Genomic DNA, 27,160 nt, shown 5'->3' on the forward strand with positions numbered 1-27,160 from the left:
TTTCCGTCTTTCTGTTTCTTGAGCTTGTGGCTACATCCCTCTCCACACCAGCATTAACATCCCTACAAGCATACTCCCCCACCTTCCAAAATCAGCTGATTTCCTGGAGCCTAAGGAACAAGACCACGGATCAATGACAATTGCATTCAAGGAAGAGAACATTTGGGGCTTTGGGAATTGGGGGCGGATGGGAGAGAAGGTGGCTACAGGTTTGGACTGGGGACCAAAGGGACAATTGGCACAGCTGGAGGGATGGAGGGATGGAAGAAGCACAATCCTGAGATGATGGCAGGTATGGGGGGGGGGGGGGGATATCTGACTGTCACCAGGGAAGAGAATGCCTGGCTCACACCTGACTGCCCTAATTAGCCACCACCAGCTTCATGAATAACAAACGCAGCTAAAAATATTCACAACAAGAAGGGAAAAAAGAAAGAAAAGGGAGAAAAAGCAACCCTATTTGTGCAGACATCTCAGAGAGCTCAAGGGAATGGATGGCATGATGGGGGATGGGAGAGGTCAACAGGTATGTTGACAGCTACCAAAGCTGGGAAAATAGAAATACCTTTGGACTACAAGCCCCAGAATTTCTCACCTACATGGCCAAGGGTGGATTCTGGATTCTGTAGTCCAGCAGAAACTTCTCTCCACTCTGGCTTTCTATACCTCTCCTTTCTCAAACTCTTTCTACAGTTGCCCCAATCTGCCCCCCATCAGCTCCTCATTTATACCCTGAAACATTTTTCTGCCAGAATTTGTTATTTCCCCTTCAAATTACTTCTTTCTCCTGCCCAAATCAATTCCTGGCTTATGCCTCTCCTTGTATAAGCCTTTTTACACACTTACACACACATACACACCATCCACTGTTGATCTCTGTAACCCTTTAATGGCGCAGCACATGCTGTACAAATCTCCTCCTATTTGTTCTTTGCAAAGCAGATGCCCTTCTACTTTGAAATACCAAATTACATGCCATTTATAATGGTGTCCCTTATATACAATGATTAAATCAAGGTTTGCTTTTTGGAATGTGCATCTGCATATGTGTGTGAGTGTGTGAATTTTTTGAATTCCATATACATAAAACATTGAAACAGGTGCAAGGAACTCCAAATTTGACTGAATCAGTGATGATGCAAGTAGTTAAAAATAATTACTCCAAACATCCCTCTGCAATATTTCTAAGACAATCTAAACCCCACTGCTGTCTGCCCAGATCGGAGAAATTAAAGGCATGTACTATGTATGCACACACAAACAAGGAAGATAAAGAAGTGGCACAGTGAAAGTTGTTCAAGCCTCTCCTCCAATGCTACTATCTTCAATCTGATTTTCAGTCTTGAATTTTCAAATCTTCTGTGTTTTCTTAAAGCAAAAAACTGTTAAGTTATTTTATTGCAGCTGATCCCATTTTGTAGACAGAGTAAACCGAGTCTGATAAAGGAGTGTTTCCAGCTGCTGCATTAATCAAAAAGGTCTTTACAGGCTACTTTTCACATTATAAGTTTCACTCCCTATAGCAACGAATGCAGGTCCAGATCTCAGCAAAAGAGCAGAGCAGCCCATGTCACAGATTTGGAAAACTACTGCAGCATCCCACATAACTGCTATACATTTCAGTACAAAAAAGCTCCTGCAAGGGAGGTTAGAATCCAGATGTCCCCTTATATAGCCTGAGCAGATTTCATGACTGTCAGAGCCTGGACCCCTGAATGATAGTGGAACAATGGTCTGCTTTGGGACTGGGCTCTGCAGCTTGCTGGTTGGATTAGACAGGTACCAGATTCTTCTCCTTAGTTAGAAATCTGTAGCAAAGCATTAACCTTAAAGTGACTAGGGAGAAGGGCGGGCACCACAAAAAAGGATTTCAGACTTCTTCCCAGAGCAGAGGTGGACAACTGTGGTAGGGGGTCACATTAGCTTCTCAGGAGACCTTGGAGGTGTGAAAAACCCAACACATTGTACCCACAAAAATAAATCAAACTCTTTTTTTGCTCCAAAAAGTCCTCTAGGAGACCTGGGGTGCCTTTTCAGCATATTTGGGGGGGGGGGGTTCTTGGCCAAGAGAAGCCCTTTTTTAACAGGAAGTGAGCAAAAGGTAATTACTCTTTCAAAAAAGCTTCTTCTGAACCTATATTAGCCTAGCAGAGTCCAAAATGTGGTAGAAATGCGCCCTATGCCCCTAGAGTGCAGGGGAGGGGATCAAAATATGTTGGAAATGCCTTCCATATCCTCAGAGGGCATTTTGGAGCAAATAACATTTGGGGGGGAAAGAATTCTGAGGGCCAGACACTTTGCCACCTAGAGGGATGTTCTGGAGGGATGTTCTAAATTTAACTTGTCACCAACCAGTCTCCTTTCTAATGGCTGGACTGCAGAGCTGGATTTGCAGCAAATATTTCAGGGAGTGGTCATGATGTTTGCAACATCCCCTGAAACTCACTCTCCCCTTTCAATGTGATCCCCGTTATGGAATGGTCAAGATAACTGTGATACTTGGACTGAACTTTAAACACTGCTTCCTCTCTCTGACAAATAAAAGATGAATCTGTTAAACCAGTGATTCTCAAACTTTGGTCCTACAGATGTTTTGGACTTCAGCTTTCAGAATTCCTGACTGTTGGCAGGGGCTTCTGGGAGTTCAAGTCCAAAACAACTGGAGGACCACAGTTTGGGAATCACTGTGTTAAACAAATTCATTTGGGATGAATTCATGTGGCTGACTAGTATAGCTAGGCAGACCTTTGTGCCTGAGTTGTTGCTGTGGCCTGGACTGATTTAGGGGAGATCTAGAGCTTGAACAAGTTACACTTTGGATGACTCTCAAAATTCTCCAGCCACCAAAGCCAGGAGCTAGACTGAGAGATGTGGGGATGTGTACTCCAAAAAATGTAAAATCCAGCCACCAAAGCCAGGCTGGGGAGATGCACTCCTCTCCTTCCCCACTCCAAATAATAACCCCACTCACCGAACTGGCTTCCATGATGTCCCTCCAAAGAGGCGTGTCATTATCTCGCTCAGCAATCTCCAGCAGATTGTCAAGAACTACCTGGCCAATGAGGTCGTGACGAGAGAAGCGGTCAAAATCGTAAACACTGAAGTGGAGTTTGCGGGAGGGCAGCTCGGCAAAAGGGACATTGAAGTTAAAAGTCTCATTGAAAACAGGATTCAGCGTCTTGCGGTGCACCTTTGTCTGGAACTTCTTCTTCCGGTCGGGGAGCAGGTACATTTTCACATAGGGGTCGGAGAAGCCATTGGCATCTTTGGCAGGTAGGTCCAAGGCCCGGAGAATCCTCACCACTAGCTGCTCCGTACTGTAGGCATAACGCAAAGCAAAGCTTAGCCGTCCGCAGCTTTGAGCCTCTCCTTTCTTGGAGTCCGACTCACCCGAGCGCTGTTTATATAATTCTGGTTTGATCTGCCCAATGCTGGTCACTTGTTCCACCTTCTCCTCCCCTCCGATGTGGACTCCGGTGTCCGGGCTGCTCAGCTGCTGGGTCACAGGACGTGGCAGTGTGTTGTACCTGCAGAGAGCAAACCAGGGGTTCCCATCATGAACGTACAGAAATCCAGCATATTTCTTGAGATAAACAAGGAAATCCTTTGTTCATAGTAAAAACAGTGGCAGTGAGCATCTTAGTTTTGTGTGAGCCTTCAATGTCTAGTGGATCAGTTAGACTAATTCACTTTAAAGCTTTGGGTTGGATCCAGATTATATTTAGACTTAGTCATATTTAGTAGACCCACTGAAATCAAAAAGAATTGCATTACGCCTGGCCAATGTAAGTCTCATTGAATTCACTGGGTCTATTCTAATTGTTACCAATTAAGGAAATAAGCTCTTTCTGGTCTACTACAAAGTTGCGCAGAATAATAATAAAACTTTATCTTTATAAATCTCTCTATATATCTTTATATTTCTATGAATAACACACAGAGAGAGGGAGGGAGAGAATGAGAAAGAGCCTGGCTATTTTCAGGAACCTTTCATGCTATATCTAAGTAGATGTGTGTGTGATGCAATAGCCACCTATGTAATGCTATATCTATACATATAAAAATAGATTGCAAATGCAATTTTAGAAATGCATCATCCATCCTTCTGCCTTTTCTTCTCAAAAATATTCACATTTGGTAGGTGATGGAGCCCACTCGACACATACATATTTTATTTAAAAAACAAGCGTACTCTCTTCTACAAAACTACTGATCATGTCAAATGGTAGATTTAAGAGACTGACTTAAATGCATGTAGTTATTTGGGAAAGATCTTTTACTGATATTTCTCAAATAACTGATTCTCCCATGTTTCCAGCCTTTATGAACATAAACAATATGAGCGACAGACACCATGTAAAGGCTAAGAGACTAAAGGAAGTCTGATCTTCTAGTGATCAAAAGAAAGAGGCTTCTTAGCTGTCTCGTTCTCTGTCCTTCCAACTCCTGGCTATATGCTTATTCAGTTTGCTCTATGGTTTCATTGTTGCTCTGCTCCTGCCATTCCAGTCCTCCTCTGTCCAAAACTTCATTTTCTTTGAAAAGGCATCTGTCTGGGAAGCATGCAAAGTGGGCTGAAACATCTCAATATATACTGAAAGTAGGCATTCCCTTCTGAAATGACCATACCCATTGTTAGCATGCAAAAGTCACACCCCACTCAAAGAGCCTGAAGAGATCGTCACCTTTTAGGATACTGGGCTCTGCATTTGGAAAGAGTCTGACCAGGTTTAGTTTTTAGCATTTCTTGGGCTCAGCCCCTGAATCATGCCAATCCTTTGCAAAGCCAGTGAACAGCAGCAGAAGAAGGTGCAAGTGCTGCACTTCCTAACATCTTGCTCCAGCAGCCCTTTTCATCTACCTTCTTTTCCGACCAGATGTAGCAAGATGAATTGACTATTGCTCCACAAGCAGGGGAAGAAAATGAGTGAAAATGAGTGGGTGATACACTGACTCTCACCATTTCAGCGATTTTATAGCAGCTGGCATAATCTCCAGGTTGCCACCTGGCAGCACCATTTATTTTCAGTGTCCTCACAATAACCCTTTGAATTTTTCTTGTTATTTCTTTTTTAGAGATGAGAAAGCAGGGTGCTGAGGGACAGTGAGGTATCTATGTCAGCATCCAAGAGCCTTGTTGCACAAGAAGACAAATGCCTTACTGCATGACATTGTAGCACTTCAGTTCTCTTCTGTCAAACTGATTTTTTCATCTAGAAGACAGACATGCTTTTACAACCACCTCCTGAAGAAAGAAAACTGAAATGCTATGACATCATGCAATAAGGTATGGAGAAAGTTGCTATTCTATGGTTCCGTTTCTGCTTTTTTCCTCTCATGCAATCAGGCTCAGTCTAGTTCCAATCTCACTTCAAATGCTGCATGACTTTTGAATTCAGACTTCACCTGTGCTGGCAGGTTAACATATATATTAACAAGGCTCTATATGATTAACAGGGCTCTTCAACACAACCTGCTTCAGGGTTTTTCCTTGGCTATAGGAGAAGGAGGAAGGAGTGTAAATTGTATTTAAGGGTATAATTAACAGTTATAATTCAGCATATTGCACCACTTCTCTCATACTGAAGCCCAAGAAATAAGAGACGTTCTTCCCCTCTATTCCTGCCTATCTCATGACTCACCTGGGCGTGGGTGCCAAGCTTGCTACTTGCTGGTGGGAGTGGGCATTGGGGATGGTGCCTTCCTTGGTCCCAGTCTGGCCTTCTACAGGGAGGTCCGGGGAGGTCTGGCTGACCTTGAGGTTGGCCTCTGGGTAGGAATCCATATCGAGGTAGGACCTCTCAGGCATCTCGGGGCCCAGTTCCACCCGTTCAACCAAGAGATCTCCAAAAGGCGAGTGATGGAGGTGAGCATGGAGGAGGTGCTCCTTGCGCTGGGTTTGTGATGCAGCCCCTTTATCCCGCCAGGGGATCCAACACAACTTCCACGAGACAAAGAGGGAGACGCCCAGCAGCACGATTCCACAAAAGGTCACAATCACTGAGAGGAGGCTGACCAGGATCTCTAGAGGTGAGAAATGGAGAGGCATATACCATGAGGGAAGATCAATGGTTAGCTGGCTTCTGGGAGCACCTGGCTGCATGACCGTCAGGTGGCTGAGCTTACGTCTGTATGCCCACCACACCCCCTACCTTACTCTAGACTAGAGAGAACAGTCTGGAACTTTAGACTGTTATCACCAACTGCCAGGAGATAGTAGATTCCACCAAGCAACAGAAGGGCTGCTCAAAAGCCCAAAGCATCCCAAAGTCTGGAAAATTGAGTTTTTTAAAAAAAAATACAGGTCCTGGAATCCTGCAGTCAGCATAGGCATACCCCAAGCTGATGTACAGAAGGGCTGAGCACTGCCAGTTGGCATTCCAGCAAGCACTGGCCTCCAGTTCTCAACACCAAGATAGACTGACCAATTGTGCCACATGACGGGAACTGGAATTCAAAAACATCTTGAAGACTACAGTTTGCTACTCCTAATCAACAGCTCTTTTTACTGCCTCTTCCCTTCTGCAGTGAAGAGGTTAGAATCCTGTCCAGAGCTTGGAAAGGCTATTTATGAGGTTATTCATACAATGAAAATAATCCAGGATGAATTTGGGATGAATCTTGGTTGTTCATATGCACCCCGAATGCACTCAATTAAGTTTGGAATAATCAATATTGGGCTTTTCCCCGAGCTTTTACAAAAGATTTGTATTGTTGGGTGTGTGAACAATGATGCAAACAGACCCAAATAGAATTGAGTACAGTTCTCAGAAAGATGAGATTCACATCGTTCTGGTAAAAAAACAACAACAATGATGTATGAATGAGGCCTGGAACACCCAAAATCTTCCAGCCAGCACAGTTACTATTGTCAAGTGCCAAAGTGCCATAAGAGACCTTCCCCTGCCCATACTCAACCAATGCATATTTCGAATTATATGTTACCCTCATGTGACTTTTAATTGGAATCCAGTCTTAGCTAACAAGGAAGACAGAAAAGAAATGCATGCTATACGAGCAGAATAGTGGCCCTTTAGATGTTGTTGGACTCCAACCCTCATCAGCTTCAACCAGCATGGTCATTGCTACAGGATAATAGAAGGTGCACTCCACCAACACTTGGAGAACCATACATTTTCCAACCACTGTCATATAATAACTATGAACTCATACTACCAGTACTGATTCTTAGGCAGCCAGAATTGTACCACCTTTGCAAAACCTTGAGTCAGGGATGCCCAAGATTTTCAGAAGCACCCCACTCCAGTCCCATTAATTTTTTAAATTTATGAACAAAAAACATCTAGGGAGTCAGAAAGAGAAGCCAACCCAATGATGACCAGGCATGCTTAGCCTGGAATACTGAAAAAACTCTGGAGTGGAGGAAAGGAATGGAGCATTCTGGAAAATGGCATTGTGGGCCTGAACAGGAACACCACACGCTGCAACACTGTGTTACAAGTCCACTTTGTATTTGTTTATCTAGCACCTATATCCAGTCTTCCAGAATCTTCTGTTGTTGAAAAAATCCTTACCTTGTTTCCTGCTAAAACCCAGTCCTTAGACCTGAATGGCGCCAAAGCATCCAGTAGAAATTTGATATACCAGCACTGACCATTACACAGATTTAGAAGGTTATGGTTTTACTTTCAATTGGGTATAGCTTGCTTTTCACAGTACAACTTGAGCTATTTATAGGTCTTAATTCAAATAATATTCCAGACAGCTACCAATGCATTTTTAGTTTTTTCCTATCTCCAGCAAGTGATGAGGACTAGAAGCTTGAGTCTTTTAAAATGTAAAATGAGTTCAAATTGGAAGATCCTGCAGGACTCACGAAGTCAGGGCCTGTTCACTATTAATGGGGTAACCCCAGCTAAGAGAGACCATGCATGCTTTGCTTGCAGGCCAGCAACAAATCTTGGGAACACATGAACTGATTTACAACCTTAATTCCTGTGCTTTCTCTCATCTTCAGGGATGCCTGGCCTGGCTTAAGGCTATAACTTTTTCCTGCTGAGATTTTTTCCTTCCTTCCCTTGGCTACTCACCAGTGTTGATGGGTCCCACATGACCTGTCAGTTCTTGACACTTCTCACGTTCCTGGGCAGCACACGTGTTGGCACACAGCACGTGAAGAAGCTCCATTGCCCGGCGGTGTCTGTCTTCATCGTAATCTCCTGACATGATGCCTGAAAATTGCAGGGAGAAGAGAGGCTTTAATGTATGCAAAAAATGAGGTCACTCACAAGCATCTTGGGGCCATGGTTACATACGGCTGCACTGCAGATCAACATGCTTCTTTTTGGGGTGCTGCTACAGCAGGTTTCTCGGTGGCTCATTAAAGCACACTCTGACATTGCATGCAGAGCTTAGACGTCCCTTACTGCAAATTACTAGCTGTGTGGATTCTAAGTCCTTTTTGTAGTAACAAAAGCAGAACTAAGGGTGCATCTATTCTGTAGAAATAATGCAGTTTGACACCTCTTTAAGTGCTGTGGCTCCAATAGAATCCTGGGATTTGTAGTTTTATAAGATCTTTTGCCTTCTCTGCCAAAGCATGCTGGTGTCTCACAAAACTACAAATCTGAAGATTCTATAGGAGGGAGCCATGACAGTTAAAGAAGCGTCAAAGTGCATTATTTCTACAGTGTGGATGCACCTTAAGTTACTTTACAATTATAATTGGATGAGGGAACTTTTTCCTCCCAGTGTACGGTACCTGTAATTCCATGTTAATCTGTGGCAGCAAAAGCAACTGAAGAGTCTTGGGTACCCTAAAGACAGACAAGTTATATTTGGCATATGCTTTTGGGGGATATAGTCCCTGAATCTTATGACAAATTACACTTGTTAATCTTCAAGATGCCAGAACATTTATCACAATACAGTATTTTATAACATTCTGGTTGCTTCTATAGTTACAAGGGGAGGGGAAGCCTCACTAAACAGTGGAGATGAACATCACAAGGTTCAAGTTCTGGATCATACTTCTGTTTTATGCTCTGCTGTGGATACTGAGGTTAATGGGAGGATAGTGTGCTTTTGCACCTTGGCTCAGTGGCTTGGAGCATTCAGATGGATTAAACAACAACCCTAAAAGTACCAGTAGTTATATAATTACAAATAACTAAAGGTAACTAAAGTTATGTTATGTGGTATTAGTTTTCTTGAGGATGCTGATATTGTTTAAAAATGACGATGGACTATTCTAGGGGATACTGGAATTCTGATTCTAATAATTGTAAGCCACTCTGAGAGCCTTTAGGGCTGAAGGACGGGGTATAAATACTGTAAATGAAATAAAATAAAATATTTACTTTTTAGAAGTAATTTCCAAAGCTCTGGATTGCGCCTGGTTCAGTCTATGGTTATCTCCAGGCAAAAGTTTCAGGGAATGGGAAAGACATCTGTTCTGTTTGAAAGCCTGAAGAACTGCTGCCAGATGGAGTAGAAGCTCTATCTGGAGATAATAGCAATAGCATTTACACTTCTATACTGCTTAATGGTTAAGTAAGCACTCTGTAAGTGGTTTACATTCTGTAAGCCAATTGTCCCCAACAAGCTGGGTACTGAAAAGATGGAAGGTTGAGTGAACCTTGGAGCCTTGGGTTCGAACTCACAATGTTGTGTCTGCAGTACCAGCATTTTACTGCACCACCAGGCAAAAAGACTTTCCAACTGGGAAGGTATCTAACACTGGGAAGGTAACTAATTCTGTTTGTGTGCCATTTGCTGGCCAATTTGGTCTTCTCTCTGTACATAAAGGAATGAAACTCCAGGAAATGGCACTGCACTGAGGAAAGAGGATGAGCCAGACATCAGAGAATGAAGAAGAGCCTATTGGCTCCAGGTCCTGGAAATCCTAGAATCACAGAACTGGAAGAGAGCTCAAGATCCATCCATTCCTGCCAGGCAGGAACACAGAATCAAAGCACCCCTGACAGATGGCCATCCAGCCTCTGTTTAAAAACCTCCAAAGAAGGAGATTCCACCGAGGGAGTGTCTTCTACTGTCAAACAGCTCTTACTGTCAGGAAGTTCCTGGAAGACAAAATTGGACTCGACAGATAAACTGTCTGACCTGGAACTGGGCAGCTTTTGATCTTCCTAAAAATATAACCTGTGTCTAGTGATGTAATGAGTTCTCGTCAAAATTCGATAAACACACAAAATTCCAAGATTTCGTAAGCTTTTTTAAAAAGAGAATAAATTATTGGAACTCCTTGATCAACAAGTAAGAATTTTGTTTTTTAATCACTTGAAAATGAAATAAAGGGACAGGACTTTTCAGCTGACAATTCGATGGCCAGGATTTGCATATTTTGCATAAGCAAAGTTACCATTCATACTGGGTTTAACCAGAGGCTATTTCCTTTGTTAGGGTGATATCCTCCCTCATCTTTGCCCACAGCTTTGCTTTGAAAAACAAATGAGAACAAAAGGAGAGAGCATTTTGTGCCTAGGTGGTGGTGGATACCTTCAGACCTTCTCCTCTTTCTCTGCATGCTCTCCCATTCGAATTCTCACAGAAAAGAAGAAGTGGGTGGGGTGAAGTGGCAAATGGTAATGCTCTTCTGCCAAGCAGGAATTCTGCCATGGAGTAATCCTAGCATTGGAAGGGATCCCAGAGGTCATCTCGTCCAACCCCCTTCTACCATGAACGAATACCTAGGATTCTAGAGTTGGACTTTGAGGCTGAGAACATGTGACGTACCCAAGGTCACCCAGTGATTATTTGCAGTTTCGATTAATATGTTCTCTCTAGGAATCTCCAGGTCTTCCAGTGAAACTCTGCCAGAAGTTGATCATAGATTTGTACGAAGAACCTAGATGTTCATAGAGATAACACTTCTTTAGGCATTTGTAGGTCCTCCAGCATGATTCCATGATCAACATCTGGCAGATGCTGACTATGGGAGGACCTGGAGATTCCTAGAGAGGTGTCTTCTTAGGTAAAAAGAATAGTAGTTTTTTATTTGTGGTTTTTCCACACTCAGAGGAGTCATTGACCCTAACCTCAGTGAATATGGAGGGACCAAGGTAGCTGTTTAGAGCTGCTTTGATACCAACTTCCCTTACAACACGACACTAATAATTTGAGTCAGAGTGCTGTATTTATTTGTATTGTATTTATTATCATTATGTAAATATTATTAAAATATTTTTAAAAACACAACCAGTCCATATCATAAGATCTCTGAGTGGCATAGAATAAAATCAATTTAAACAGTTTAAAATTTGAAATAAAAGTAATTTAAACATTTTAAAATATCTGAGGAAATAGACTCTAAGGTACTGTACAAAAAAGTTCATATTACCAGTTTCTTTCTTTCAGTTAGTCTCAAAGGTGCTACAGGATTCTTCTGTATTCTTAAGCCTATTAAACAACTGAGCCATTTTAAAAGTTAAAATAATGGAAAGCTATCTATGTGTAACTGGAGGAGAATCCCCTAATCTAGTGCACTCCAGATGTCTTGGATGACAACTCCTGCCATCCTTAGCCATTTCTGTTTGCATCTGTGCTGTCTGGGGATGGTGGGAATTACAGTCTAAAATATCTGCTAGGCAGAGTGTTGAGCTAGAACTGAGAAGCATCATGCTCAAGTGGGAAACACAGCCACAGCCTTGGTTCACTCACCATCTCTCAGCCAAAGCTACCTCACAGGATTGTTGTGAGGCCTGAGGCAGGGAAAGAAACACACATACGACTTGAAAAATGAAAATAAATGAACTATAAATGAAAACGTGTGACACAGAGTATTGGGACTGATAGGAGAGTTTGTGGAATATACACCACATCTTCTCCCCATACATCTCCCTCCCTCCCAAAATCTCTTTTTGAGTCAGAGGTTACATAAAAGGAAGGTAGGGGACATATGGGTCATGCATCCTGAACCTAAGAACTGCATGAAGCAGGACTACGTAGAAAGAAAGCACTTCACTCCAGTAACCCTGACAGAAGCATTGAATGCTGTCAGACTAGGTTTACTTTATCCCAGGCAGAAAATAGCAAACCAGGCAGGCAAGGGCAGAGAGAAGACAAAGGTAAAGCAGTCCTACAAAAACAACACAACCCTGTTGCACAGGCATTTATGGGACTACTTTATTTATATAAGAGCTGGCATAAGTATTACACTAGAAGACCAGAGTTCAAATACCCACTCAGCCATGGAAACCCACTGGATAGCCCTGAATGTGTCACCCTCTCTCAGCCTAAGAGAATGGCAAACCTTCTCTGAACAAACCTGGCTGGTATGTGGTGGAGGAATAGGTTATGTGGAAGCATCTGCAGGCAAAGACTAGGAATGCTTACTTATCCTCTCTCTGCAAATGCTCCCATCACTCCATTTCTAGACCATGCATTGGCTGAGAATTTCGCTCTCCTCAGTTGAATGCATCCCTGCTCTGAGAGCGAGAAAGGATTGTGCCTGCAAGACATGACTTTTTGACAGCAGTATGACTCTTGGCAATCCTCCAAACTGGCGTCCGTGTAAAAGGGGACCCTTGCATGCACAGATATAAAAGAGCAAGATTTTTCTACTGGAACCAAGGTTCATAATTGCACAGAGATTTTATTATTTGTTTCATTTATATACCGCCATTCCTACGATCATGGCGGTGTACAACAATTACATAATACAAAAGTACCCACAAGATAGACCTACATGAATATGTTTGTAAGGACATAAAGGCAAGGCTACACTCATTACCCCTCTGCAAGCTAAGCTGGCAAAGGAAGGAGCTGATGGGACTAACTAAAGTTGGGATGTCACAACATGTCAATGTAATGCAGAGGTTTGAGTGTCAGACTACAACTCGGGAGATCAAGATTCAATTCCCAGTTGGGCCATGAGACCCACTGGGTGATCTTGGGCAAGTCACACGCTCTCAGCCTCAGGAGAAGGCAGTGGCAACCCTCTGAACAAATCTTGCCAAGAAAATAGGGTCGTCTTAGGGTGGCCATAAGTTGGAAACCTCTTGAAGGCACATAACAACAGTGGTAGCACTATGATTTCCCTTTAACTGCCCTGGTTCCATCCAATGGAATCCTGGGATTTTAGTCTTCTCGGCTAGAGAGATCTAGTGCCTCACAAAACTACAAATTCCAGGATTTCCTAGGATGCAGCCATGACAATTAAAGTGGTATCAGAGTGTTGTGCAATGTGAAAGGGTCTCCTACACACAGCCTCCTTTTGCAAACAGTGACCAATGTGTGACTTGATTTGGGTGTGTGGCCAGCAGATTATGAGTTGTGGAGGGAGAGAAAGTCTAGCACTATCTTGCTTCAAGTGTTTGTCTGAAAACCCCTCATGCCTAGTTCTGTTCTAAAAATATTTCCCGAAGGGCAGCTGTGTTTGTCTGTCAAAGCAAACACAAAGGAGTCATTGTGCTGCAGCTCCTTAACAGCCCAGCAGATTAATTGTGATGAAGTGCCCTCTAGTCCGCAAAAAAATTATGCCAAAGTAAATCCGTTAGCCAGCCATTTTAATGTGCTAAAATGATTTTTTTTGGGGGGGGAGGTCTGTGGTTTTGTAAAGTAGCTGAAGGCATCTTGTGGTTTACACTTGAAGGACAATCCTCAGCCAGGTTCTGGATGTAAAACAGCCAAAGTGGGCTTAAATTTAATTATTAGGTCCAACTAAAGTAGATCTACTCAATCAATGAGATTCATGCAAGTGTCAGTTTACTTGTTTGCTTTCAAACCAGTTCTGCCTTATGGCGACCCTATCACAGGGTTTTCTTGGAAAGTTTCTTCAGAAGGGTTTGCCACTGCCACCCTCTGAGGCTGAGAGAGTGTGACTTGGCCCAAGGTCACTCAGTGGGTTTCCATGGCCAAATGGGGATTTGAATCCTGGTCTCCAGAGTTATAGTCCAACGCTCAATCCACTACATTAAGCTATTTATTCAATGGATCTATTCTAGTGAGATTAGGAAACTGGGTTCAGGTCCTGGTTTCCAACAGGTGGGTTGCTAGTTAGGCCTTCCAAAAGCAGGTGAGGCCACAAAGGATTCTCTGACCTCACCTCCTTTGCCACCTAAGTGACTTTTGCTTTGTCTCCAAATGACTGGGCTCCATGCTGATGAATGCCTCACACCTTCCAAAGGCACTAAAGACAAAATGTGTGTGATTCTTAATTTATCGTATTGAAAGGGAGTGGAAACCCCCCCTAAGGAGAGCTCCAAAAAATTTACCTTTTTTGGAATGAAAACTCTCAGAATCCCCCAGGCAGCATCGCCATGATACCCAGGTCCAAAGTGATTTGACAAAACTTTATCCTATAGTTATAGATCTCTCAGGCTTCTCATAGTGCCAAAACACACTGGACATTATCACACGGGTGGAATTGGGGGAAATTGCAAGGTCAGTGCAGTGTGATCCTGGATGCAAACATGCAGATTCACATTGTTGTGCGAGAAGTTATCACACATAATTGAACTCATTGCTAAGTCAATTCAAACCCAATTCAGGGTCAACTGAGAGATGTGTAAATTTGGGAAAATACAGAATTTACAAATCCTGTCCCTCTCCAAAGTTACGTTCAATTCAAATTTGGTAGGTATGGAATGCATGTCTCGGTCACCCTTGGATTCCCTTTGAATCAGACTACAATTCCCAAGCTCCTTTGCTGGCTGCTATTTTTCCCTCCCTCTGTGTGTCGGGGGCTTTTCTGGAGCTGTTTTGAGGATGAAGCAGCCCTCTCTCCCCCAAAGACACACACAGCCTCCCTCCCTCTTCCTATCAGCCCTTTCTGTCTCTTTCCCTTTGCAAACTCATCCTCTCCAACTGGAGGGAAGGGATTGGCCAGGGCGCTCTCTCTCGCGCATGACCCTGTCACAGGGTTTTCTTGGCAGGTTTATTCAGATGGGGCTTGCCATTGCCATTTTCTGAGGAGGCTGAGAGAGTGTGACTTGCACCAGGTCACCCAGTGGGATTTGATCCCTGCCTTCTAGAGTCATAGTCCAATGCTCAAACCAAGTACAAGGTTACTTTGGACTGGTTTTGAATTGGTGAATTGCCTAAATAACATGAAATAAAGGGGTAATGAATGCACAAATAATGTGAATTGCCTACAAAATGTGAAATAAAGGGTAATGAATGAACAAATAATGTGAATTGCCTAAATAACATGAAATAAAGGTGAATGAATGAACAAATAACATGAAACAAGGCAAAACCATGGGAACTGGAGGCAAGCCCCATCGGAAGAGTAAAAAGGTCACAATCCGATTCTGCCCTCACTATGTATGTGCAGTGATGCTAAATTGAATTCTAGACTACAAAGGGTATATACTGTACTCATATGATAATTTCTTTTGCATTCGCACTACTTTGGCTTTGGGACAGGCGCTGTGCTCTTCTGTGGTGTGATAACCATCCATGTACTTGTGTTCATTTCTGAATTGGCTCCATTTTCTTTTCTTTAGAAATGGAGAGTCATTCCTCCCGTGTTATAATGTCCAGTAGAAATAATCCAGTTTGACATCACTTTAACTGCCCTGGATCAATAATAGGGAATTCTGGGAATTGTCATTTTGGGAAATATTTAGCCTTCTCTGCCAAAGCGCTCCAGTGCCACAACAAACTACAGTTTCCAGCATTGCCTAGCACTGAGCATGGCAGTTAAAGTGGTGTCAAACTGGATTATTTCTGCGGTGTGTTTTGGACCACAGAGTTTTAATATCATGGGGTCCAGTCACTCCTAATTTCAGAGCTGAAAAAGGTTTTTCAGCATTTCTGACACCAGAGTACAGCTGGTATCTGTGTGCATTTACAATTTGGATAAACAGCTTAAGTGGGGGCCTGCTCCTATTGATGGGGAAAGAAGAAAAAAACCAACAAGCTTGAGTTGTTCATGGTCAAAGAAAGGAAGGAAAAATGTAAAAAGCTGCAAGAAAAGGATGCAGTACTTACATATTATTATTATTATTATTATTATTATTATTATTATTATTATTTGCCATTTTACAGCTTGGTACAGCAAGAGGACTTACCATTCCGACTCCAAGGAATTTAGAATATAAAATTATATACAGTCATTTCAATTATATAGCCTTAGTTACAGGTTCAGTTGTGCAGTAGTACACTATGGAAACAATCATAACTTTTCATATCTTTGGTTACATATGTGGACAGGTAAATTCCTCAGCCCCACCACCTGCCCCGATTGCAATAGTAAAATTTTAGCAACTTTACCTGAGACCCAGGAACTGATTTTCTTATAAAGAGTGTTGACATTTTGTGCCTTTCCCCCTGTAAAACCAATCTCACCTGGTCAACACAGTGGCTCAAGGGATGGCTATCAGGTTTCTTCTGTATTGCTGGATCCAGGATGCCAACCAGTCTGGGTCAATGCCACGCAACAGGGTAGAATGATACCACCACCAAGTCCCCGGGGATTTGAGTCCGCGTTTGAGGAGCAGCAAGTTGAAAGCAGGGCATCCAATCTGCCATCCAGGGTACTGTTGGGTCCATGTGTAGCAAAGCAGGGGTGGCAGGATGAAAGCAGTAATGGCCTCTGCTGAATGCTCAAAGGAATAGCCGGCACCAATGAAATGTGTCCCCCCCAAAGAGGCTCAGTGATTCCGGATGGCTTTCCAATGCTCGGATGAAGAATCATCAAATCCCCAACTGATCGTGAAGGGCTTCTTCATGGTGTGGGAAGCTGAGTTGTTTTCTAAATCCTTATCATCACAACTGCTCACTTGGGAATTGAACTTCTCCAGTTGCCACCTTTCTTAACCACGTGGACAGCTGCAGAGATACAAAGGTAGATTAGAGATAGACTCAGTACCCTTCATTGCTTTCCATTATTGCCTGTTGCTCCCATTCTCCTCAGAAGGAACAGAGCCCATGAGTCTTGAAATTAATGCAGATTGACACCACTTTAACTGTCATGGCTCCATGGGATCCTGGGATTTGTAGTTTGGTGAGGCGCCAGAGCTCTCTGACAGAGCACCACACCAAATGACACATCCCAGAATTCCATAGCATTGCACCATGACCATTAAAGCCATGTCAAATTGCATTCATCCTGCAGTGTAGATGCAACCTCGATGTCATTCTTGCAAAACCACAAATAGCTACTCCTCCCACTACAATCCCCACAGGAGGGGAAACATGTGGCTCACCAGGTATCAGACTACAATTCCTATCATCCATAGTTAGCACAGGAAAGAGGAAAGCCACGTAGGCAGCCTTGAATTCATTGGAGGAAAGGCAGCACTGACATCTAAGAAATGAATTATTTTCTCCTTCCCCATCTTTTTCTTATGACCAGTCATGAGGCTTTCCTTTTTCTCAGGAGAAAAGCAAGTCATAGGAGCATTGGGGGAGTGGGGAGGAGATACAGGTTCAGAGCCTCCCCTCCTCCCAAATACTGCAGCTTCTGCTGCTGCTATCACTGCATCCTTTTTGGAATAACCAGCCTCAGCTGCCGCCCAGAATAACAAGTACGAAGGGCTGGATGAAGGCACAGCACATCTCTCCCTCCTGACTCTAATTGTAATTGTGCTCTCTGTATGTCTGCATCTCTCACATACGTAAACCTCCCTCATCTTTGACCCCTTCCTTGCCTGTCTATTCTGCATATCCAGAATAAAATCATTCTCAAAAACGTTCACTCTTTTCTCTTCCCTACCCAGCACACTGCTCTTTCCCCTCATACCACCTGTGCAAACAGGCTGTTTCAAAAGGCAGAGAAATATTATTAGCATTTTGATGGGTGCTGCTGGTGAAGAGATTCTGACAGCACTATGGGCCCCTCCACCTCAGCAAGCAATCTTCATACACTTCCAATTTTCAGATTCAAATTTTATCTCCTGTACCTTAGAATGCTTGGTTTTCAGTGCCACACAGCCAGAAGGAAGAAGGACCTGCTTGCACATATATCCCTCCAAAGAACAACGCACCAACAACACCTTGAGAAAATACAATCCTGTGACTAACATCAATATTTTATTATTATTTGTCTCCTGTATGATTCTTAACCCCTTTGCTTCATGAAGAAGCCAGTGGAGTTTCGAAAGCTGGCATCATCTATTTTGTGCATTTTGGTTGGGTGAATTAAGGTATCACTGTTTTGTGGATTTTGGATGTTATTGTACTTCATACCCTTTGTTATCTCTGATTTTCAGTTTGGCCTCTCCCGGGCCACAGACTGTCTTGATCTCCTAGGTTTTCAGTTTGACCTATCTTCTGCTTTAGATTGTCTAGACCTCTTTATTAATATCACCTTGATATCAGTTCTCCCGATCCTTTATCTTTCTATATTCATTTCTTGCTTCCTTGCCCATACAGATGGATTTCTCTGGGCAACATTTGTCCCTCCCCACTTTTAAAAGCCCAAGATTTTAAAACAACAAGTACTGTGCTATCGCAAAGTAATTACAATAATAATAAAATTAATTAATTAATTAATATAACAATGTTGTTGAGCCTCCCAAACCAGTGCTTCTCAGGCTATTTGATGTGCGGACTGACACTACATTGGTTCCCACTGGGTACAATAGTTTATTTCTTTCCTGGAATCCTGCCAGGGACCATCAGCCAATGGCTCAAGACTGGCACTGATCCAGGGATCATGATTTTGAGTGCCACTTTCCTAAGACACACTAGTTTGTTGTTAACTACCCTCAAGTTAATCTCGACCCATGGTGACCCTATGGATGAGACATCTTCAAGACTCCCTGTCCTCCACTGCTCTGCTTAATTCCTGTAAACTCATACCACTGATCTCCTTAATAGAGTCCGCCGATCTAGCATGTGGCCTTCCTCTCTTTCTACTTATCTCCACCGTTCCTAGCATTATTTTTTCCAATGAGTTGTGCCTTCTCATGATGTCTGAAGTATGACAGTCTCAATTTTGTCATCTTGGCTTCCAAGGAGATTTCTGGCTTGATCTGCTCTAGGACCCATTTGTTTGTCTTTTTGGCAATGGAAACCTCAGCATTTTTCTCCAGCACCACATTTCAAATGAATTTATTTTCTTCCTATCTTCTTTCTTAACTGCCCAGCTTTCACATCCAATACTTGATAATAGGGAATACAATGGCTTGTATGATTCTGATTTTTGTGCTGAGTTGTATATCTTAACTACCTATGAATTTGTGCACAGCACATTAAGCATATGCATTGCCCTCTCCTTGGTAAAACAACTAACTGCCCATCTTCTCTGCCCTTCTCTCCTTACAGCTTTACCAGGGTTCAAATTCCCATTCAAGGATAATAATCCACTGGGTGACCTTGGACAAGTCACACTTTTTAAACCACAGGTCCCAGAATCTCCCAGCCAGCATGGCCATGTAGTTGTAGCCCAAGCAAGAGATTTTTCTAAAACCTATCATGGTGGTCAATAATATTTCTGCCTGAGGCAAAGAAGAAGATAGGGCCCCTGTCTACAGCTGAATTTCACTTTGATACTGGTGTTAGGAAAGCAATCTCTCTGGGTGTTCTTATATCAGTGTGATCTACCTCACAGAGGTGTTGTTAGGACAAGGAGAGTCAATTCAAGAAAGATGTGGACAAGGTGGACCATGTCCCAAGGAGGGCAACCAAAATGGTGAAAGGTCTGTAAACCATTCCCTATGAGGAAAGGCTTAGGGAGCTGGGTATGTTTAGCCTGGAGAAAAGAAAGTTAAGAGGTGACATGACATTCATGATTAAATATTTGAAGGGATGTCATACTGAGGATGGAACAAGCTTGTTTTTTGTTGCTCCAGAGACTAAGACATAGAGAAATGGATTTCAAATATAGGAAACGAGATTCTACCTAAACATTAGGAAGAACTTCCTGATGGTAAGACCTGCTGGAGGGTGGAGTCTACTTCTTTGCAGCCTTTTAATCAGAAATGGGATGGCCATCTGTATGGACTGCTTTGGGCTCTTGTGGTCTCTTCCAACTCTTACCAGCGTGGTATAGTGGTTTGAGCATTAGCAACCCCCTCTGAAGACATCTGCCAAAAAAACTCTATGGTAGGTTCACCTTAGGGTCATCATAAGTAAAAGATGACTTGGAGGTACACAACAACAATCTCTGCCTAGCCCTTTGATCATCAATCCCAGAAGGAACTGTTCAGCTCAGCCATGGATAGCACAGCCTTTTGGCAATGGCAATGTGGCTAGATGATAGATTTGTACCATGACCCATAATGGCAAGTGTTTATGGATAATTTCAACAGGAAAGAAGAAACCCTTAAAGTGAACAAAGTTTGGCTACCAGTCCTGAAGAATAGCAAAATGAGGACTCAGCAAATGCAAATGAGAAACCACCCAGGGTCAGGAACTTTCCCAGCAAATAATGATAACCAATTAGCAGACACTAATCCTCCTTTGCAGATCCTCCCACCCTGAGGGCCTGCCATCAACAACAGAACAATACACAGATTAACATGGAATTTCCTCCCTACAGTGTGTGTGTGTGTGTGTGTGTGTGTGTGTGTGTGTGTGTATATCCAGCTCTCTTCTATGCCAACATTCTCTGAAGATGCCAGCCATAGATGCTGGCAAAACATCAGGAATAAACTCTTCTAGAACATGGCCACATAGCCCGAAAAAACCACAAAAAACTATGGGTGCCGGCCATGAAAGCCTTCAACTTCACTCTGCAATCTTGAACAATTCACATTCTCTCAGCCTTAAAGGAAGCCAGTGGCAAACAAATCTTGGCAAAATACTCCTAAAGTAGGGTTACACAGTGAGTCAGAGTCAACTTGGAGGCACATAAGAAAAACAACTTTATCCTCACAACAAACCTATGATGTAGGCTGGACTGAGAGAAAGTGACTGGGTCATGGATCCCATAAGTTCCACAGCTCACAGTGAGGACTAGAACCCAGATCTCCCAAGTCCCAGTCAATGCTGTCAATCCCTTTACCACCCTGGCTCTCTAATTAGCACATATAAATTGTAAACACATTGGGATTTACTATTTGTCTGCTGCTTTGCCATTGCATCCTGTTTTCGGTGATATCCTGCCACCCCATGCAAAAGAGAGAAATGGGGGGGGGGTTTCTTAGGGATGCCCCCAAAGGTACTCAAATAGCACTGGATTGACTGATGCAGTCCTAGGGCCTGGCTTTCTGAAAGAATGGGGACTTTGTCTGGCCCAGGCATAGCCTTGGAAAATCCCTTCTCCCGCTCTCTGCCACCCCACAACCAGGGTCAAAGCACTGGCAGGAGGACCCCGTCAATGCCATGCATCCAGATGCTTCCTGCCACATCACATTAGGGAACCCTGTGCAAACAAGGCTGGCGCCAGCCCAGCCTTCTGCCAGCCCGCATGGGGACAACATTGGGCAGAGGGAGCATGAGAAAAAGTGTGCGAGTGAGCCAGCTGCCTCCAGGGCTAAAGCAGATAACTACAATTCACAAAAACAGGCGTGAGGCTACGGCGCATGTGACAGCTCCCCCTTGCACACAGATATGGACTTTGCAAGCAAGCATTGTTCGACGGGCCTGCTGGCATTCCCAAAATACATCCATCACAGGCTCTTTCTTTGCAGGTCTGTGCTACCATTTAGTAAATGGCTATACATATTGGAACACTGAAGGCTCCCCATGCTCCCCAGCAAACAGTCATAGAGGAGAGAACATTGGCCTAAATCCAAAATGGGAACTGTGGAGCTTTCAAGATGTTGGACTTTAACTCCCATTTTCTCCACCAAGCACAGTCAATGGAGAAGAATGTTGGGACCTGCAGTCCAACAACATCATGAGCAATGAAAAATTCCCACCTTGTCCTAAAGCCAACTGTCCAACTGAGGGGCTGTACAGCCACCCCTTCTTCAACCGGATTGGGGCTTTGTCAACCTCATGCTGCGACCTTGATCTGGCTCCTTTTTGCACCTTTGAAAGGGCACCATAGCCGCATTGCTGCAGCTATATGGTGCTCCTTCAGTGCTGCGTTGTATGGAGTGCCATGACGCCATGCAGAGTGTCCTGGGGGGGAGTTGGGGCATGTGTCATTTGGATGCGACACCCCAACTCCACCCCTAGGATGGTCTTTCAGGCCGGTCTGAGCAGGGCCCGAGTCATTTAAATTGGCTCGTACTTGGTAAGTTAATGCTCAAGTAGGCTCCACTGATTCAAGAAGTCTACTCTGTTTGGGACTAACAGTTGGATTTTTGGTCCATAACTCCAGGGGAGCAGTGTGGCATACGTACTTGGACTACGACTCTGGAGCATAGAGTTCGAGGCCCATGGCTCGGCCATGAAACCCACTGGGTGACCTTGGGCAAGTCACATGCTCTCAGTCTCAGGGGAAGCCAATGACAAACCTCCTCTGAACAAATTTTGCCAAGCAAACTCCATGAGAGGATCACCATAAATTGGGGAAAACATGAAAGCACACAACAGCATCCACCTCCATGTGACCAGAGAGCATAGGTAATGTTACTCAGGGCTCCCTTCACTCTCTTTATTTATTTCTCTATCCTGTTTAACATTTTTAAATATTGGTCATGTGAACCACCCATTTGCATTTAAAATACTTCCCATGTGAACCATCCATTTGGAGACTCAAATGCGGGGGCCCCGATCAACCATTTGACAAGTATTGACAAATACTTTGCCATATTGTTTGTTGGTTGGGAAAAGGAGGAGGAGCAGTTGTTTGAGGGACAGTGATTTGGGAGCATATAAAGAAAAGAGCGACATGGTTTGTTCTTTATCGTGGGCACGTTTCAATATGTGAGATCTTTTTCAGCTGGGGTGTGGGTGGGTGGGGGAATCTTTCTATTTATTTCCAAAACATAGTGAGGCATGGTTCAAAAAATCCATCCCAGTGGCAGCCAATGCAAGCAATCTTTTTTCTCCATTCAAATTTCCTTAACATATGTTCTAGGCCAGGCCTTCAGTAATGGAGAGGGAATCATGCAGCTCAGCTGCACCATTTATGCATTCTATGAAAAAAAGCCCCAGGTTTGGTTCCTGGCGTCTCCTGGTACAAGGGTCAGAAAGACTTCCTCTATCTGAGCCCTTGCTCAATAAAGCAGCCACTCCTGGGTTAACTGGACATAGAGTCTCACTCATCTATGACAGCTTCCCATATCTCACACATGGGCATCAATACGTCGCACTAACTGGGAGAACACCAAAGCGCATTTGTGCCACCACACTGACTATCCAAAGATGCTTACAGGGGGGAAAATTAATTCTAGCATGCTTGTGTGAGCAGGAGCGTTTAATTTTCTATGAAGATAGGACTGCTGGGGCTCAAGTCTGCCTTTTAAACAAGTCCCCCGTCTTAGAAGTCATGCCCTTAGGCTATGAGTCAGAGGTATGGGAGCTATCAATGGAGAGCCAGTGTGTTCTGTCAGTTAGACATACACATAGGGACCTGGGTTTAAATTCCCTGTTCAGCCACAAAACTGATCAAGTGCGCGACTCTGGAACCTAGGCTGCATCCACAGCGCAGAAATAATCCAGTCTGACACCCCTTTAACTGCCATGGATCCATGCTATGGAATTCTGGGATTTGTAGTTTGTTCTGTCACACAGCGTTCTGGCAGAGAAGGCTAAATGTCTCACCCAGAATTTCATAGCACTGAGTCATGGGGGTTAAAGTGATGTCAAACTGGATTGTTTCTGTAGTGTGATTTCAGCCTCAGACAACCTGACAGGGACGTTGTGAGGAGACGGGGGGAAGAAGAACCACATACACCACTCTAAACCAGCTTACACAAAATCCAGCCCTCCTGATATTGTTAGAATGCAACTCCCATCAGCCATAGCTGGGGCTTATTTCGGCATTAAAGAGAGATTAAAGAACATTTAAAGCATCCTGAAAATTAAGTGGAAATGGCAAGTAATTGTGCGAATGATTATCACACGCAATTGTGCAAATAAAGTGATACCGTAAATGCATTGTCGCTGAAATCCCCAAAATAAAAAGATGCACATTAATGCTGCTTTGTGACCAATTTAATGACTGGTTTTGTGTGATGTTGTGGGAAATTGTTATGCATAATGACGTGATTTTTCTGGGATATTCACGGGATAAACTCCTGATCTCCTTCATGTGATAAACTTCATAGTCAAAACTGAGGAACACTGGAGGTTACTGTACAACAAGCACTTCTGAGGAAGGCCATAACAAATAATAAATATCAAAACAAAACAAATGTTTAGACTTCAGCATAGGATAATCTCTTAAAATTTAGAGGAAGGGAGCAGGGGAAGGAAGAAATTATTATGGATGGCAAGTAGTTTCTCTTGATATGTAGTATCACTGTTTTTGATGTGAATGTAATGGTGAAAATAAGCCGAAGTGGTGACTCTGTGAGAAGGAAATACAACCCTGCACATGGTCAAATACATACTCTTCACTTGGAAATATAATGAAAAACATGCTGTATAAACAACTTGGGAACATTTACATGAAGGACTGCCTTTTGTCCAAAGCCTGATGAAGTTCCTTTTGTTGGACTACTCTACATCATGGTGTAGTGGTTTGAGCGTTGGACTACGACTCTGGAGACCAGGGTTCAGTTCCCAGATTGGCCATGAAAACCCACTAGGTGACCTTGGGCAGTTTGCAATGGCAAACCTCTTCTGAACAAATCTTGCCAAGACGCCGTAAGTTGGAAAAGATTTGAAGCCACACAACAATAACAACAACAGCAACAAACTTCAAACCTATTTGAAGACTCTTTGTCTATGGGCTATTTAAATCCAATTTTAGAAAGCATATGATGATAATAATTGTGGTCATCGTCATCATCTCTTCTCGGCATATACACGATATTGATCCAATATGGCAGAGAAAGCATTTCTCAAGTCATATTGATGACTGTTGGCTTGGCTTGGCTATGGGCCATGAAAGTTATTTGGGAACTTGCTAGTAAGATAATGTGCCTGATATTTCTGGTTTGTTTATTCTTACATTTCAGCAAAAGAAGACAAATAGGAGGAACTGATTTCTATTAGATAAGGGAGAGTGATGTAGTGTCTGAAAATTGATGCTTTTGCTGAGAGATCCCTGTGTATGTCTGCTCTGTTGCAAGTCTCACAGTGGTCAGGGAGACCTAATCCCATAGAAATGTCCACAATGGGCAAAGTGTCATCTCCTGGATGTTCCTGAACTGCAATTCCCATTGTACATAGCTGCTGTAACCTACAGTGATTGATGATGGCAGTTGCAGTCCTACAGTGTCTGGTTAGTCACAAGTTGCCCACTCTGGTTTATAGGACTGTAGCCTTTTCATTAATGGCAGACTTCCATAGGCAACAGACACAGAATCTGATGGAGGAGGTTTCAATTATAAACACTCATCATTGAAGTATAATGTAATATAACATGTCTGCTCAGAAGCAATGGTGTAGTGAGGTCAAGGCTTGCAGAGTTAACATGTTGGGACTTGCTATTAGCAGGGATGCTGGTGTCACATGCCACTCCTCTTAAACTCTCCAGTCCCTCTGAGTTAAACTGAAATCCACAGTATAATTTAGGAGGATAAGGATTTTCCCAGCAGCTGTATATTGTTGTGAACTATCCTTGTCACTAAGGTATAGTGATGTCAATATCATGATAGGTGGTGAAGTTCCATTAGCTCTACAAAAGACCAACTCCTGGTAGAGATGAAAATTGCAAGTACTGCCTTGGTTCCAGGCAGTAGTGAACTCTCCTTGAAGTCATTGGGACGACTGTCACCATTAGTGTGTAAACTTCTTAATTTACCACTTTACCATTGCTTAGGACTGACCAATCAATCCGGTAGATTGATAGCTTGCTTTTCAGAGAGATATCCCCACAAAGCAGCTTACAAATATCAAGAGGAGTTGGATACATGCACATATTTTAAAAAATGACACACTCAAACTGAACAAATATGCCAAGTCTGAGGTTGATGAGAATGGAATGCACATTTTAAGGAGTAGATCAGGCCAATGTGAACAAATTAATTTTGAAAATTGTTCATATGATGTGATCCTACAATGGTTACATTGGAGTAAATAGGTTCAATGAGCTTAATGGGATTTACCTCTGAGTAGACATGTTATAAGACTGCCATGTTAAGTGTTAAGTGGTCTGCAATAGTGGGAAAAGGATGACCAAGGTCCAAAACACACAGCAGAAATAATCCAGTTTGACAACACTTTAACTACCCTGGTTTAATGCTAGGGAATTCTGCGAACTGTAGTTTTGTGAGACATTTAGCCTTCTCTGTCAGAAAGATCTGGTGCCACAATAAAGTAGAATTCCCAGGATTCCCTAGCACTGAGCCAGGGCAGTTAAAGCGGTCCCAAACTAGATTATTTCTGCAGTGTGTTTTGGTTCCAAGAAAGCTATGCACATTCTGCTCATTATTCCAGTCATTCTAGCAAGCAGGCAGGCAGGCAGACAGAGTTTAATGGATCTTAATCCGAGGTAAGTGAGTTGCACTCTTAATCCTCTAAATAGAGGATGGGAATGATTGGCCCTGATACAGTATGTTGTTAGACTGCAAATACCAGCAGTCAGTGGAAAGGGATGCTGGGAGATAACCTTAAAGTACCACAAAAGGCATTGGGTTGAGGGACTGTAACTATCATTCAACTATTACATTGCAACAGATGAAAGCAACTATTTTTCTGGGCCTTACTGCTTCAAGAAAGGCATTTAATTAATTAATTGTTTGGTTACTTACTTTATTGTTCAACTGATTACTTAATTAATATCCTGCCCTTGTCCTGCCATGGAGAGCAAGGCATCTCGCAACATGAATTAAAACAGGGTACATCTAAAACAACCCCAACGATTAATAAGTTAAAAGGTAAATAAATTACCATATCAAGCACAACAATATTTTAAAACAATGTTAAGTACTGTATCATTCTAATAGTAGGCAGAATAGGAATTGTTCTTTACTCTGGTAAATTTCCATATTCTTTCCTTTTTTTATTGTGAGATTTGGCAGTTGGTTATCTTGTCATTTTCTAGTCATTGTGATTATAATCAAGGATTTGAAACTACTGTTGACAGGCAATATGTTTCTTCCCTGATCCCCTGCAATATTTATCTTGTTCATTCTTCACAGGGGATACCTAACAAAGACTGCTGATATTCCCCATTCAGAGACAAGGAAATGAGGCCAAGAAAGTGCTTCTTCTGTAAAGCTATCCAGTGAACCCTTCCAGTTTAGCAGGAAATTGAACCTAGATTTCAAAAATCCAAGATTTC

At 42.9% G+C, this 27,160-nt stretch overlaps 1 protein-coding gene across 2 annotated transcripts in view; it reads right to left on the bottom strand.

Moving 5' to 3' along the window:
- The window catches only part of SYT3 (synaptotagmin 3), a 42,362-nt gene extending 24,513 nt beyond the window's left edge, over positions 1 to 17,849 (bottom strand). Inside the window, exons 1-5 of one of the 2 annotated variants that reach the window (XM_042471058.1) lie at positions 17,829 to 17,849; positions 16,273 to 16,755; positions 8,052 to 8,192; positions 5,643 to 6,024; positions 2,972 to 3,527 (exon numbers count right to left, since the gene is read on the bottom strand). In XM_042471058.1, coding sequence (XP_042326992.1) covers positions 2,972 to 3,527; positions 5,643 to 6,024; positions 8,052 to 8,187 — 1,074 coding nt within the window. In that variant the 5' untranslated portion in view covers positions 8,188 to 8,192; positions 16,273 to 16,755; positions 17,829 to 17,849. Of the gene's footprint in view, positions 1 to 2,971; positions 3,528 to 5,642; positions 6,025 to 8,051; positions 8,193 to 16,272; positions 16,756 to 17,132; positions 17,226 to 17,828 lie in introns of those variants that run through there. The other variant, XM_042471057.1, reaches the window with a different exon arrangement.
- Between the last annotated feature and the right edge of the window lie 9,311 nt (positions 17,850 to 27,160).

Source organism: Sceloporus undulatus, chromosome 6 (genome assembly GCF_019175285.1).
Source record: "Sceloporus undulatus isolate JIND9_A2432 ecotype Alabama chromosome 6, SceUnd_v1.1, whole genome shotgun sequence".
In the NCBI taxonomy this organism is placed as follows: Eukaryota; Metazoa; Chordata; class Lepidosauria; order Squamata; family Phrynosomatidae; genus Sceloporus; species Sceloporus undulatus.